The 17,424-nt window shown below is 38.5% G+C and overlaps 1 protein-coding gene across 1 annotated transcript in view; it reads left to right on the top strand.

Moving 5' to 3' along the window:
* Positions 1 to 17,424, top strand: part of USH2A (usherin) — an 838,570-nt gene that overhangs the window by 454,467 nt on the left and 366,679 nt on the right. The window contains exon 32 of the mRNA XM_058275221.2: positions 16,236 to 16,395. Coding sequence (XP_058131204.1) covers positions 16,236 to 16,395 — 160 coding nt within the window. The remainder of the gene's footprint in view (positions 1 to 16,235; positions 16,396 to 17,424) is intronic.

Here is a 17,424-nt window from a genome sequence, read left to right as displayed (position 1 = left end):
TCCTGTGACTAAAGTTTGTTCCGGTAACATCTGTGCACGTTATCCGAAGTCTCAACTCAATTGAAAGCATTTATGAAAATAGAAAGCTCCTGACTCCCTTATCCTATACCTCTCCTTGGCCAGAGGTAACACAGCGGGGTCGGTGGGGTGTTGGTATGTGCATAGAGAAAGAGGAGGTGGAGGAGGGAGAAGCTGCTCTAGGATTCGATTATAAATGTAGCCAAGAAAAACAGCCTTGTGCTTGGCATACTATAATTTATAACAACCAGAGTGTTAGAGATGCTCAAGAAGCCAGCCTGGAAGGCAGCTGGCTAAGAATGCTGTCAGCCTAGGGAGTTTTGCATGGAAGCCTTTTGTTCTAACCAACCAAAGAAGAGGAGGAAAATGAGGAAGCTTCATCCCTCATTATCACAACTGACAGTAATGGTTCTTTTTTTTTTTCTTTTGCAAACTAGTGAGGGACAATTCCCAGCAGGCTGCCCACCCCCACCCCTGCATGCCACCTGTGCAGTCATGGTGGGAGGACCGAGTCCTCCTTTCCTTAGTGCCAGTTTTCTAATTGCAGTGAGGTTCTTACTATTCAACCAACAGAGTGTCCAAGGTATTAGGAGCCAGGGATGCTTAAAAGAAGATATATCCTTGTTCTCAAAGAACTTACAACATCATGAACACTTAAAACCAGTATGAGGATGCTTTCAAGGGAAATTTATATAAAAGGCTAGGCACAAGTTGAGGTGAATCAGCAGTTGCATCACGGAGAGTGTAAACTTTGAACAGTTTTGAGGAAGGGGTACGTGACAGTTTGAATTTTGTGAATCCCAGAAAAAGATTGTATTTTTAAACTAAGCCATTCCTGTGGGTATGGAGCCCTTTGGTGCATTAAATTCAGTTAAGGGACCTTGGATGAGATTACTTGATAAGATCAATCTAGGGGTTTTGCTGAGGCTACAACAGTGAGGTGTGAGACAGCTCGTGTCTCCACTCTCTTGCTGGGCCAGATGAAAACGGAGACACAGAATCAGAGACAGAAGCGAGAGCCACCGTCTTTACTTTTCCATGTACAAGAGGATTTGAGGATCCCTGGCAGCCAAAGCTGAATCATGAAGTCCCCAAGGGGCTGGGATCATGGAGCAGCTTAAGGCTGAAGAGACGAGCCCCAGGAGTTGGGCTCCAGGAGACGGTGAGCTGGGAGGGGAGGGGAGGAAACTTGGCAAAGACCACCTGCCATCTTCACCATCTGGCAGCGTACCACGATCACCAGCAGCTGACTTGGGTGAGGAAGTATCTCTGATGATGCCTTGATTTGGACAGTTCATGACCTCGGAACTGTAAGATTTCCCTCCATTAAAATTCCCTTTATTAAAGTCAACCCATTTCTGGCACTTTGCATCAGCAGTCCTGTGGCAAACTAAGGCAGGGTGGGATGTGATTTCTCTGATGGAAATCAGAGATGGAAAATATTATGAGCACAAAGAGAAGGATTTGTTGAGTTTATTAATGTACTTTGAGTACAATTTTATGTATGAGTCTTTATTACGCCAAAGTGATTCTAGCTCAGCCAATTAGATTGAATGCAGGGGACTGGATCTTGCTGGTGTTTAATAGCTCACCTAACCAAAGAGAAGCATGTTGCAAGTTAAGGCTTCTATGAGGAGCAGAGGAATAATGATGTACAGGCTAATAAAGCCTTTGTTTTTATTAATTATAAGGTCGACATCTGATTTTTCTGGAATCAAAAGGCTGAGCAAACAACTGTGGAGCAGGGGCTATACAATGGCAGAGATGAATGCAGCCTGACATTGCCCGTGCACTCTGGCATAGCTCACTGCTTTCCAGGCATCTGTGGAAATGCACCGCCTCTTAGTTCTGCTGTTGAGGGTGGGTTCTCACTGACCTGGAACCTAGCAGTTGTTCTTAGGTTGGAATACCAAACACGCGGAGATGTGGTCAGTAGTTACCTAGGTCGGCCTCCCACCCCAGTTTTTATACATCCAAATAATGATTTGAGAGAAGGATGTATATAGGGGAGGGAGGAAAATCAGGAAAATGCTATTTTTCCATTTATGAAATAATATGAGGAAGAGTTAGAAAAAGAACCAGACAACACGCACTATATAATCAAGAAGCAAGAACTTTTTAAATTTTCTAACCAGGAGTTAAAAGAAAGTCATTCCCTATTTATTGGTTCATTTTGTAAATTGAGATCAATGAAATTCGCTGAACAACAGCATGAAATCAATCGTAAAATAGCACATAATTCATGGCCAGTATTGTAAATTATAGTTTGCGTGACAGTAATCGGTGAGGTTTCCCTGCAATGGGATGCATTTCCTTGTAACACCTCTCAGGATAATGTCTGTGGATCCATTTCTAATGCATATTAGAGTGATCTGTTTTTTCCCGGTCCACAACTGCCTGTTTGAGCTTATGCAAATGATGCAGTCAAGCAAATGGTAAACAGGATGTTGTTGCTAAGGGGCTGAGGAACAGGGGCCTTATGTTTTCAGGATTCCCCCAACCTCCATTTACTGGACTCAGATTTGTGTACATACCTGCAATTGTTTGGATCCATTGATCCACTGCATTGCCTTGAGGGACCTAACCACATCTGTAGAGACAGATTATGAAATCAGTTGCAGTTAAGCCAGGAAGAGAGAGTTATCATTGTATCCCTCTTTGCTTTAATTTTTAAATTGGTAGCTTTGTTTATGGCTTCATTGCCAAAGAACACCTTAGCCCTGTTTCCCCAGTAACCTTCTTTTTTATTAACTCTTGTTTTTTTTAAAAAGAAGTTTCCCATGGCATTTATTCCTTTTGTACCACAGCTACTTTCCCCCTCCTCCCCCACCTGATACCTCCCCTTCTTTTCTCCTCCAATTTCCCCTTTCCTTTTCTTTACTCATCTTCCATTTCACCAAGGATTTACCAGTCAGGCCACCTGTGCAATTTCCTCTATCATGTATCATGATATATCCCATCTTCCTTTTTTCATGCCTCATTTTTCAAAGAAAACTAGTGACACTTCATCTTGTTATGGAAATACACTTAGGATTATCCATTTTGGGGAGGACAGTGCATGTATAAAAATGACTTGGTGGTCAAAAAAGCTATTTAATCAAACTGACTTTCTTTGTACAATTGCGTTTATAATTTTAAGATTTTCAAAATAAAAAGAAGGTCCTTAATTCCCATTGTAGCAAAAGCATAGCAATCAGATTTCCTTAATCAGAAATGTAACAGAACAATTTGTTTTCTTTTGTGAGTTAACTTATTTAAAAACATAATTGGAAATAAAATGAATTTCTAGATGGGCCCTGAGAATCTGTGTGGCCATTAGAAGCACAGATGATGTGACAAATAAGCAAATAGTATTTATAAATCTTGGTCTACAAGGTATATACATGTGTCTCTATCTCTATGTATATCTGCGTCTTTATTTCCTATAACTCAATTTAATTTAGTTAGTAGTAAATGATTTATAGTCACTCCAAGGGATTTCCCTGCCCATCTCCTCCTCCCTATCCCCAGTGGTATGAAAGGCCATGGTGGATGGGGTCATCTCTCAAGAACTTCACGGTCACCTGCCCCACTGCCCACAGCAGGTTACCTTCATCTTCCTGCGTTGTCTCTCCCCACCAAGACCTGGGCCTACTTGCCCCAACACTGAGGCATGCTCCCAGCCTGCTGAGGCCCACGAGACCAGATGTGAAGGAGGTGCAGCTCTTCTTCCATGTGCCCTATCTCCTAGCTTTGTCCTTCTCTCACTACTCTCACCTGGCTTTAGCCTGGACCTCAGTGTCTCTATGTGCTCTCCTTCTCACCCTTTCTCTAAAAAACCTGTACTCCGGAAAAAGCTGATAAACTCATTCAATTAAAATTAAAAAAAAGTTTTCTCCACTCCTTTGCTTCTGTGTCACCCTTGGGGCACTGAAATCTGCAGGTTTTTTTGTTTGTTTGTTTCATTTCTGCCTGCTGACATACACCAAAGTCTTTTCTTTGGCTGGGATTTTGGCCCCTCTGGAGCTCTGCTTCTCTGAGAACCTGAACATCTCTTTCTCCTTCATTTCATCTTTATTTCATCAAGCTAGAGAAACTTGATTTGGGGAGGGCAAGAAACTCTACACTTCTGTTTCTCCCAAATATTATGTCTGAACCCTGAATCCTCTCTGTTCCCGTAATGCTTCTGTCCAAGAGGATTCTCTTGTTCTTTCTGCTTCCTTATCCATCACATTCTTTATTTTTTAAAGATAATGGACCAATAATTTAAATGAGGAGAAGACATGGGGTCAGGATTAGAGGATCAAAGATCAGAAAAAAATAGGTTATTACAAAAATAATATTGAGCTCTGCCTCCACGGCACAGACACCAAGAAGAGGAAGCCCACATGGTTTCTCCTGTCACTTGGGCAAACCATGGAAGGAGAATCAAAAGATCAAGACAGTGAAGAAAGACTCAAGGAAACAATATAGTTATTGCTTAGCAGCTCCAAGGGTCAAGTTCAAAATGGAAAACCCAAAACCTATATGAGAGGTACTAGAGAAATAAGATGAGATTTATCCAGAGCTGGAATTTGGGATAGCAGGTACTGAAGAGAATGGAGAAGTCTAGGGACTTGTAGACTATGGCTTTGATATAGGTGATCGAAGATCATAGTGAAGAAAATGCAGATGTTGTTGATACTCTGAAAATAAGAAGTCACCATGAGACTGGACATTGTGATGGTGGCAAAGTTGCAATTGCATAGATATTACAAATGGAGGAAGTTGGAAGGAACCAGTTTGTGGTCAGAGAAGACATATTTGAGATTAAGAGTCTTGGAAATAGTTCCAAAAATAATCAAGTGTCCAATGTTGACTAAATGAAGTAGAGGTGAAGGGCATTGCATTTGAGGAAGTTAAGATGAAGCCAAATTCAGAAATGAGTCATAATTGAGGATGTTAAAGTTGCCAAGGAAGAGACTGTGATTGAAAAGAGAAATTGAGCCAATGTTGAAGTCATTTAAGAAAGAAGAAATGTGACATAGAAGGTGTAAAAGGGCATGTGATAACTAGGTTTTGGGCATGTATCTTCTGACATAAATAATTAATTGATATGGATAAACTATGGCTATTTTTTCTTTATCCATGATACATAATGTACATCATAGAAAATTTGAAATATATATCTAACCAAACAACAAAAAAATCAATGATATACCTCCGTTCTGAGAAAACTATTGTTAACATTAGTACCTCTCTCTCATGTTTTTTTATGAAGCATGAACACTTGAGGATTATGTTGAGGCATTCAGATAAATTAAGCTTTGATTTTATCTCAGAATTACTAGCACCTCCATTGCTCTGTAGTTGTATTCATTAGATTCTTTAAGATTCTTAAACATCTTTACACAATACTCTTTTCCTCAGAAACAATTGTTACTCTGGATGAGGGGAAAAGAAATCTCCCTCTGGTCTTGCTCATTTGTTTAATTCAACAAATAAACCTATGCTAATTAGATATCACACTAACCCTGGAACACCATAGTGAATATGGTAGAAAATATCTCTTCATTCAAGGAGTTTACATTCTCCTGAGAGCATATAAAGCCAAGAAATAAATGACAAGGCAATTTCTGATTTGTTTTATTAATTATGATGAAGAGCTAAACAAGGTGATATGATAGAGAGTAAGTACCTGGCGATGATGGTAGCAGTCTTAGTTTGATTATTATGAAAGATCTCTCAGAGGAGAAGGGTGAATTTGAAGGATGAGAAAAATCCAACAATGTAGAAAGCAGGAGAGAATAGATTTCAGTTAGAAGGAATAGCCCCTGGGAAAACCCTGATGTGTGAGATTGTAGTGTTAGAACAGAAATATGGAAATATGCATAGTGTATGGAAGGAATGAAGAGGAGTAGACAGGCATTAGGTCAAGTAGATCTCATTGTGCACAGTTAGATTTTATTCTAAGAGCAATAGGAAGTCACTGTAAGGTATTACACTGGGGACTTGAAAGATCACTCTCAACTGATGATCTTGCTTCCTTTTTCATTGAGATAATGCAGAGGTTAAAAGAAGACTCCCACGAACTCTCACCACCACATCTACACACCTACCAGCATTCACACATGTGGTTTTATTTACTTTTTTCTTCTATTACTATGGATTATCTGACCCTATTTCTACTATGTCCTACCCTTCCACTTTTGAATTAGATTCTATTTTCTCACACATTTAAGGGCAATTCGCCAACAATTCTCTCCTCTCTTTCATCCATTACCACTTTGCCCTCCTTGTCGGGTCATTCCTATCAGCATAAAACATATTGTTCTCTCACTTAAACTGTTTTCAAAGTCACCTTGTGACTCTATTTTTCTTCTTGCTGTTGCTTCATGTCTCTGCTTTTCTCTGTGACAATTCTTTCTGGACAAATTACCTATATTCATTGTTTCTATTTCTCCCATTAATCCACTCCAATGAGTAAGCCCTCACTCCCACAACATCAGTGAAATCCCTGATGTACCCATTACTGATGATTACTGTTACAACCCAGCTCCTGAAGGGCTCCAGGTGGGGTCGCAAGACCAGAGGACACACTCAGCACATAATCAGACATGAGTTTTATTTATTGGGACTTACAGACAGGAGAGATTCTTTCTGGTGGCAGTAGTCCAGAGAATGAGATAGTGCTCTACAAAGAGGTGAGAAAATGAGGGGCAATATATAAGGTCTCAGAACAAAGACATTTCGTAACAGAGTTACATAAATGGGATCTGGTGATGTTATTGTAGGAAGGAACTGTACCACCTGGAGAAAATTACAGTTTATGATACCATCTGTACATTGTTTTCCTGTGAGGAGATTTGTTACATTTTAATTTGTGTCCTGGGATATGCAGGCAGCTACATACTGTGGGCTGAGTTTCCCTTAGGGAAGAGAAGCCAGGGCTGGGGGACACACTGGATCCCCACAATCCATCCCTATGCAGCAGCAACCTGCATTGCTCATAGGACACACACTGCATTTACATTTTCACAACAACAGTACAGCATACAACAGAATACTAAGAGTCCTCGACTAAAAGCTAGTAAGCCTATAAAGACATGTTGCCAAGGCCAAGAGAGGGAGTTAAGCCAATTAGACAGGGATTTAATAGCGAATTTATCGTGTGACTTAACACTTGTGATAAGGAATATAACATTAATGAGTTAAAAGGTCTTGTTCCAAACTTTTTAATGGGTTGTACTTTGCCATAGTCAGCAAGGTATTCCGCATTATCCAACTTATAGGACTTGCAGTCTACAGAACAATAAGGGGCAGATCATGCTAGTCTAACAGAATGCAACTACATTTTTAGTAGATAACAAAATACCAGTTAGGGGAGTCCTCTAAGGAGGCTCTTAATACATACATTTTCCACTTCTAAATTCTCTGAGTTTTCTACAGTGACATTAAAACCTAGTTTAGTCCACATAGACATACATAAGACCTTATCTATTTGCTGTCCTGGTTGGTTGCCTTTTTACTTTTAAGGCTTTTCTGTTTGGAGTTATCCAGGACATCATTTGAGCCCAGGACTTTTAAACTGGATCTCATGACTAGGGTCTTTGGTGGGCTTCATTTTGACCAATCAATCACCTTCCCTGTTTCCAATTCTAACCTGCCTCAACTTTACCCTCAGAGAATTTACACCCTTATTCTTAAGGGAGAGCTGAAGGGCAATGGTCCTTTTTTCTGTAGCTGCTTCCTGCTGGTCAAGGGCAGTAGTCTAGTCTCTGCCTGACAGGGTGTGAAACTCTCTAGCTATTCTATTGAGGTTGAGGGACAGCAAATCTTGCACCATGGTTAGAACTGGATGAAATCCCCACATAACTAAATATCTTATTCTGAAAGACTTGATTCTAGACAAAATAAACTTAGAAAATGAATTAAGTTTACAAAGACTTTTAACATGTTCAATATTCTTCTGCATATGATTTAGAAGATAAGAGATACTGTTATATTCATCAAGCATATAAGTACAGTGCTTAATACTAATTAATGCATAAGTTCCTTTTTGAGCTCCAGTTAATAGATCTAAGCTTCAGGTTTCCAATACCACACATTTTGTCTCTCCATGGAAGCAGGCCATAATGCCAACTGTGTTTGTTCAAGTGTCTACTCACATTATTGTGGTAATTATTGCTCCATTTGGTATGTCTTCACACAGCCAGCATGCTGTAGCACTGTTGGCCCTTGCAGGGAAGCTCCAGTGTTTCAGTGGCCTGGTGCATAGGCCCTGTGGAACTATGAAACAGAACCTGTCTGGATGCAATGTCCACTGTAAATCTGGCTATACTGCACCCTCACTGGCAGCCACAGATGTCTAAAAGAACAACATACTTTCCATTCACTTCAAGAACATGTCCAGAGATGTTGTAGATTCTTTTATTGTTTTAGGGGTCTCAGTGCTCAATTTAGCCAATAACTCAATTGGAGAGGCACTATGCAAGGTACTGGGAGCCTGATTTGACTGCGCGAGAGAGTCTGACAATACTGAAGTTTAACTCTTTATTTTTATATACTTTTTAAACAGTTTCAATGCAATTTATAGCATATCAAATGAACTTAACCTTTTGTTTCTATATAGAAAAAATTTTAATGGTTATGACATTTAAAATCTGCTGTAATCATTATAAATAGGTCCATTTCATCATACAAACAATGGAATCATTCCTTGTTCATAAATATAGGCATTATTACTGTAAGAATTTGAATTAAAAAGGAAATTACTGTACCTGTTTCAAATTATGTATTTTGTGAAGTGCTTCCATTTCCTAAATTACATTCTAAAGTTGAAAATGGCAGTGTTCACGAGGTTATTACTTCCTTTAGTATAGCTGCATGGATTTTAAAATATAGGGTTAGGATTCGACTAAAGCCTTCTGACTTTAATGCCATCCTGCTTTCAACAATTGCCATTTTGCCTTCTTTGGCTTCAAATAACCTCATTACTATCCATCTCCAGCTTTCATTATGGGAGAAGTGGGCCCACATGTTATTTACAAAGATTCTAATTTAATAACCTTAGAATATGAAATAGATGTAGGATAGGCCTATAACTTTAGCAACTAGACAGACACATCACCTGTTAGGTCAGAAACTAAATACAAAGGAAGATGATGACACAGTTATCCACTAAAACGGGAGACATGCTTACATGAAGAAACAGAAAATTCTTACGGTGAACCAGTAATATAGTTATCAAATGAGAATTTGCTAAGTATAATTTTTATTTCAAGTCATTTTTTTGGCAATCTGTAAATATACATTATAAATACATATAAATAACTAAATTTTCTATTTAACAAGTAGCCTTTGCTTGACAATCTAATATTTTCTCTAAAAATAATAAAACTGACAAAAAAGAATCCTACTTCTTTAAACATTTACTTGAATGGATTCTTCTCAACAGTCTAAATATACAGTGAAAGGATCCCAAGAAAGGAACAATTTCAGCAATAATGAAGCAGTTCTATAATTAATGAACACAAGAAAGTAGGTTAAATTCTTTTGCTGCATCCTTGGAAACACTATTTTCCATCACATCAGTTCCTCAATATACACTATGCTGCTGCAGGTCATACATTTTTTGTCTCTTCATTCCCTAGAATTTCCCATTCTTGATCAAGTTAGAGGAACTTCTGTATGGATTCCTCCACTATTCCTGCTGGCACTTCTGTAGTTTGTTTGTCTGGATGATACATTCATAGGAGTTTTTGATACTTTTGTTTAAGGTCTGACAAGCTTGCAGATGGGTCTGCACCGAGAATGCTATATCAATCCTTTCTTGATATTTGCTCAAATGCCATCATCCATTGATCATCCATTGAGCTTTCTCAGGTCAGCTAACTTCACACAACCATCAGTTTGCATTGCTCTTGCCTATGGCCAAGAACTTAACTATTTTTAGTACTTTACTTTTTACTTTTATACCTTTATCATGACTGCATGAATTAACAGGTATCATATTTTAGGAGTATAGGAAAAAACACTTTCTTTATTATTGTATGGAAACCTAAAATTCCCAATGGAGTTAAAATTATCTTTCTCCTACCCCTCCTTATTATGCAGATTCAGGTGGCCTCTGACAGGTTTTCCTGTTAAGAAGTTACTTTTTGTTATTAATCTCAATTCAGGTTTTTATTTACTAATGACTTCCTGGAATTAGCCATTTAAATATTTCAGTTTAGAAAATGCTTTTGCAAACTTTCTATGTTATTTTTACCTTTAAATAAGCTTATTAAATTACAATTAGCAACCAGTGAAATTTACTTTTATCCATTTAAGTCTTGTCTTACATTCCTCATTTTGTTCTGCGAAAACTAGTCATTTTAATTTAGGACAGATTTATATTTTATTAAACCTGAACTTACAATTTTCATCATATTAAAGATTTAATAAATATAATGTTAATTTATTTTATTAGTATCCTATAAACCTAGGGCACTTACACCCAAGCCAAAGAAAATTGGAACAATTATAGTTTATGCAAGGAATGTTCTTCTTCTCCCTCCCTTCACAGAAGGCTAAATTTGTTTAAATCAAAATTTAGAAAAGATCTTTCCATACCTTTTAAGGACATTTTCTTTACTTACTGAAGTTTGGTAATTGGATTAATTACTCTCATTTTAAGTTTGTTAAAATGTTTGAATTGGGGAATTACAGGACAAACTATGATTTTTAATTCCCCAGCTGATACTTTCCTACTTTGTCACTCTTAGCCTTTTCCCCATTTTTCTTCTTTTTCCTTATTTGAAAAGGAGTCCATAGAGTCCCATGCCTTAGGGTCCCTCCCACCCAGGAGTGGTTAATATCTTTGGGACCTGTGGCCCCTGGTCCAAACATATCTACAAACCAGATGATCTAACTGATCATTAATTTGGCATAGGCAATTGGTTAAAGAATATTTCATCTCTGTCTGTGCCAGGCACATGTCCCTTTCTAACTTTAACTTTTCTTCTTAGCAGTGCAGAGGCCTTTGCCACTTGCTCTGCCTCAGTAGCCACCTACAAGCCTCCTACCAGGGGCCATGCTATAGCCACTGCTATCTGGCAGTCTCACTTTTTCTTATTTAAGTGCAGTACACTGCTCTGCTACCTGCTATAGCTCAGCCAATATACCTGCCAGAGAATTTTGGGCATCCCTCTACTCTCTTAGTGGTCCCCACTCATCCAGGAAGGCAGCCACCTCTCCATATATGGACATTATAGGCCAAACTGGGATTTTCTCCATGGATCTCCTTTCCTTGAGCCCATGCCTGCTACTGTTGGCACTCCTTTGGTCTCTTGGCTGGCTCGCCAATTGTTACAACCCAGCTCCTGCAGGGTACAGGTCAGGGCAGTGGCAAGACCAAAGAACTCATTTTACACATAATCATGCATGAGCTTTATTAATTAGGATTTATGGACAGGAGAGATTCTTTCTGGTGTCAGCAGTCCAGAGAATGAAGATAGTGCTCTGCAAAGAGGTGAGAAAATGAGGGGCAATATATCGGGTCTCAGAAAAAAGACATTTCATAACAGAGTTACATAAATGGGATCTGGTGATATTATTGTAGGAAGGAACTGTACTGCCTGGAGAAAATTACAGTTTTTATTACCATCTGTACATTGTTTTCCTGTGAGGAGGTTTGTTACATTTTAACTTGTGTCCTGGGGCATGCAGGCAGCTGTGTACTGTGGACTGAGTTTCCCTTAGGGAGGGGGACCCAGGGTCAGGGGACCTACTGGACACCACAGCTACCAATTTACTAAACCCCATGATTAATTATTATTCCTCATCCTATTTGAATTTGACTTCCAGAACACCATATTCTTTGTATTCTTCGAACCTTATAAATTCCTTGTTCTCTGTCTCCTTGACTCTTCCCTGCTTTTCTCACTAACCTCATTTGTTGAATAATCCATGATTTTAGTACTTCTACATTCTCTCTTTTCTATCTACAACAAATCACTCCTATTGTGTTTATCATTTACTTTACATATCATCCATATTATGACTTCCAAAATTATATATCAGGCCAGGAACTTTACACAGTATTCCAAACTTGTATTAAAATTGCCCAATTGATATTTCCACTTGGATGTCTAATTAAGACTTACTCAGTCTAAAATATGCATTCTTTTATCTTGCCCTACAAAACCAGTTTGCTGTTGTCCTCCTCATCCAAAGGAAGGGTTATTTCATCCTTTCCTTGCTCAGGCCAAAAACTCTCAAGTCAAATTTGGCTTCTCTCTTATTCTATCTGTAATGCACTGGGGAATCCCGTTAGCTCTGTATTTAAGACATATTCAGAATCCAACCACTTCTTACTGCCTCCATACGCTTGATTATTACGATAGCTTGGTAGGTGGACTTTGTGCTTCTCCCTTGTTCACTTTCTCCTAGGAGCCAGGATATTTGTGAAATGCATGTTGCATAATGCACAATTCTGTTAAAAAATCTTCTAGTTTCTGTTTCTCTCAGATTAAAAGTTAAATTTCTTACAAAACCCTACAAGGTACATGTGAGCTGGTTTTCTCTACCTCATTCATTCTGCTCCAGCCACATTGGTCCTCCTGTTGTTCTGTAAACCTGCTAATCAGGGTCCTCCTTCAGGGCCTTTCCTCTGCCTGTTTCCTCTCATGGAATGGTCCTTTTCCAGGATCCCCACTACTTTCCCCATCACACCTTCAAGTCTTCACTCAAAGTGTCACCTTCTCAATGATTCTTGCCTTTCAAATTACCCCAGCACCCCTTCTTCCTCTTGCTCTGTTCAATGTTATTCACAGCTCTTTTCATATTATATAGCTCTGACATCCTTATGCCTATACATATTCAGCTTAAAGCCATTCTATCGCCTATGATGCAACACTTTTCTCACCATAAACTATACCATACATTAAATACTTTAGGGATAAAAGTAAAGTTTATTAAACCCTACTGTGAATGGAAGATTTGATAAGATTTCATATTGTCTGTTATAGTCCTACCAGCCCTCTCAAGCAACATGACCTTTCTAGGCATATTTACTTCCCTCATCCTGGTCTACCCCAGTCCCAACCATAGTAGGAACAGTTGTTTCCTAGACTCTGGGGGAGGATGTCATGTCACAGTGGGATCTAGGCACAGCTAATATCCCCTGGACTAATTGTAACAGGAAGCTACTACCATCTGTGGTACATATTCTGGGTTCAATTAGGAATTAGGTGGTCAAGGGTCACCTTAAAAGTATGGAAACTATAGTATGAACTGGAGCCGGGCATTCTGTGGTAAGGAAATACTGTGATATGGTGATACCAAGATGATACATTCTAACTCTACCAACTTGAAATAACTAAGGGAATCCCAGATATGGAAGTCTATATCCAGTTAAAATATGCAAGCATGAATTGAGCTTTAAATGATGTGACTTTCTTCACCATCTAAAAGTTGGGTAGCCAAAACCCTGCCCCAACAAGCTAGAATGTAGGAAAACAAGAAACACTGTTCCTCCTACATAATTTACTGCCCAAAGAACTTTATGGAATCCAGTCACAGTTGTAGCTAACCATGATAATGTGGTATATCTGGAAGAGGTGCTCATGCAAAGTATTCCCAAGTCACTTGGAATTTCCACATGAAACATAGTTTCTGGCAGGGGCATGATCTCTCAGAAGAAGTAGGTGCATTTTCTCTGATCTAACACTATACCTTTCCTTCAATTGGTCTGACTTACCCCCTAGGGAATTTTCCTTTACTCTAGGATCCATGACCTTTTTGGTTTTGTTCCTGAAAATGGATTTGATGAGTGTGATGGTTTGAAGCTGGGTGGACCCCAGAAGTTTATGTTCTTAAATTTCATTCATTCTTTTGAGTGTAGACCTATTGTGGGTGGGACCTTTTGATTAGGTTACTTCAGTTAAGGGCCTTTTAATTAGGTTACTTCATTAAGGCATGTCCCAGAGTGGGTCTTAATTCTCTTACTGGAGTCCTTTATAAGAGAATGAAATTCAGAGGAAGAGAGAGAAAGTCAGGGAAAGTCAATGAAGCAAGCAATGAAACCTGGAGGAGAAGGGAGAGATAACCAGCCGATGCCACCATTGTGCCTTGCCTTGTGGCAGAGAAGTCCAGGATTGCTGATAGCCAGTCTTTGGGGAGAAAGCATCACCTGATGACATCTTGATTTGGACATTTTCACAACCTCAGAACTATAAGTTTACAAGCAAATAAATCCACGTTGTAAAAGCGAACCCATTTCTGATTTATTGTGTTTCAGCAGCTTAGCACACTGAAACAATGAGTAAAATCCTCAGCTTTCCCTTCTAGGTAATTCAGGGAATTTGGACAGATGGGATAGATGAAAGAGAGAGGGAGATGTCACCAAGTTCCTCAGAATTAGAGGAGAAGATGAAGAGACTAGGGGATGGGCAGATATTTGAGACCAGAGCATGAAACATCTGCAGACTATCTTATAATTCTTCTCAGCAGTGGCCCTGCTAGTAGGAGCTATGCTTTGCATGAAGTTTCTCCTATGATAAATAATGATTTACTCTTTTGGTAGTAGTTGAGGCCACTGTTTTTACAATTTTTAACTTTATAAGTTTTGTAGAATGTTCGTCCAAAAGAGGACTCCCCAGTTCTATCTGATTTGTATATACATGATGCAGCTGTTACAGTCACTTCTCAGCAATCCCTGACAATGCCACATTGCTTCACCACAAGCTTCAAAGTGTCCATGTAACATGTTTTCTGACCACATCATTTGGGGGTGTCCCACCTCAACTTGGCACCACTGGATTCTTATAGGGTAGAAGTTGTAAAGTAAAAGAGGTTTAATCAAAAGCATTGAGTCTTTCCTTGATGATCACTTTTGTTCTAGAGTGTTTATACTTACTGTAAATTTTTTGCCTTTTTTCTGATTACTTACATGTTTAACCAATTGATTTTACCTTTGCATGAATGTACAAGTGTTCTTTTCCTGGTTTACCTTTGCTATCAGTGCAGTGTAAAATCTATTTGTCTGAATTAGGTTGCATTCCATTAATCTTTTAACCATGAAATTGTAATGCTTCAAGGTTAATGAGATTTAAGAATATGTGTTATTTTAATTGTGACTTTGTTAAAAAATATTCTGGAAAAATAATGATTATTTATGATACTGAAAAATATAAATGATGTGTAAGTCTCAGTAAAGTTGACCAAACTCTGGTTAGATTCATCAAAACGAAATAACTTCTGAGCCCCTTCATAAAGGAAGTATACAGGGTATTTCAGAATTGAAGTAGTAAATTACAGATTAGTTTATTTTAATGCAAGGGAATATGGTATCCATTAAAAAGTAGACAGGTATAAAGTACTAGGGAAGTTCAGGGGAGGAAAAGATTATTTTCCACTAGGGTTCTCTCTCACTCTCTTGCTCATCTTTCATACCTAGCTCAACTGTATTTAGATCATCTCATTCATTCATTCTGTGTTCATTTATTCAAATGTATTATTCAAAACCTACAATGTACAAGCCATTGTACCAGAAGCTGAGAATGCAGAAATGGATATAGCACCATTCCTTCCCTTGAGGTGTTCAGACTGATGCATGAGATAGTCATGTAAACACATGGTGCTGACACAGTGTTGTAAGAGCTATGCTAATTAAACTTATGTGCAGAATACCTTGGGGACAGAAGAGAGGATAATAGTTCCACCTTGTGCCAGGGCTCATGGGCAGGGAGGGCAGGGAGACCTTAAGAGAGAAACTGGTATTTGCACTGAGCCTGAACAACCTGAAGGTCAAATAACAGTTCATCAGGTGGACAAAGAGAGCAAGGAATTCTAGCAAATGTAACTTATATGTGCAAAGTCATTGTCACAAGGTATGCATGTGCATTTCAAATGCACTTCTGTTTCTTCGAATATGCCTTAAAAATAATTTAAATGTCTTTTTTTTTAACAGAACCACTGAACTAAGACTAAACTCTGAAAATGATTTACTGGATTATAGCCATCAAGAAAACAATCAAATTGTTTAAATGATAAAGTCAAACCAAGAGTTTGACTGACACTTATCTATTCAGACATAACCGTAGTATATTTAAGGGAGAAAACAGCCTATATTTTATTGCTATTGATTTTTGTCACCATCGATTTTTATTTTAAATTTTACTTGAAAGGTTCTAAGGAGTAGGAATGTAGAGAAGGAGTGACATCACCTGAATAAAAAGTATCCTAGTAAATAAATTCTTGTTTCTCTCCACTCCCAGGTTTAGCGGTATTTACGCCCCACCAATTTCTACTTGGTGCATGTACACATGTGGGATGTTCAAACAGTTCCCAGGTCAGACTGTACACAGCACAACTGCCACCAGAACACGTGGATCCTCCAATTCTGACCGTCACTGACTCTAGCACTGTACTCGTTCAGTAAGTAGAAATGTTGCCTCTGACACACACGAGTTCCTACAAGAATCCTAGCAACTTCCATCAGGGGAAGCACTGTGACAAAATTAATTTTATTGTGATTAAATGCATAAAAGTGATTAGTTCAATGGTTCTGGGAATCTTTGATTATCACTTGCTACCTTAATTTCCATTGTGTCTTTATGCAATCATGCTAAGCTACATATGGACCCAGATTCTGTGCAAAGTCCAGTAATGGAAAAACTTACCAATTACATGACTGCTCTGGGCTTTTTATGTGTAGCACATTGTTTGCAATGATTTGAAGTTAAAGAGTGTGTGTATGTGTGTGTGTATATATATATTTCTTCCTAAATATATATAAAATATTTATATATATATAAAATAGGACCTTCTTTTTCCCTAGTAATTAAACTGAGAAAAGGTCTTTCACATATGGTCGTGTTCAGCTTATTTCTCTCTCATATTACTGACTCTTGGTCATTTCCTAATACATGAAATCCAAGGTGTATTGTAACACCAAACAAAATTTTAATAGATCTCTAATTATGCCCTGCCTTCTCACCAATTAGTAGTTGTTCATTTCCTATCTTTCAGTCTCAGTTTTCCCATCTGTAAAAGAAGGAACTTGGACTGACTGAATTATGATATCAGTTCAAACTGAAAATCTCCATGATTCACAATTCCATTATTCCACATCTAAACTCCCTTATAGGTACCTGTAAGCCCATTGGCTAAGCCTACCCTACTTACCCAACAAATTTCCCACTACACTAAATATTTCTCAATGTACCAATTTTCTGTTTGTTCCATTGCTTGTCCTGTTTATGCTCTCCTGCGCATTGTAACCCTCATCTGGAATGCCTTCTACTTTCCTTTTGCCTATTCAAACCCAATCCCTCTATTAAGGATATTATCTAACATATCCAGTTGTGTCATTTCATTCAAGAATTCTTATCTGACTCATTCTGCCGCCTCCAATCCTCAACCTTTCTGCATTCTATAATTACATATCAACTCTATGTTAGATTA

This window comes from Dasypus novemcinctus, chromosome 13, assembly GCF_030445035.2.
Source record: "Dasypus novemcinctus isolate mDasNov1 chromosome 13, mDasNov1.1.hap2, whole genome shotgun sequence".
Lineage (NCBI taxonomy): Eukaryota > Metazoa > Chordata > Mammalia > Cingulata > Dasypodidae > Dasypus > Dasypus novemcinctus.
The sequence above is the reverse complement of the archived record's forward strand: the minus strand, read 5'-3'. Positions and strand labels throughout refer to the sequence as shown.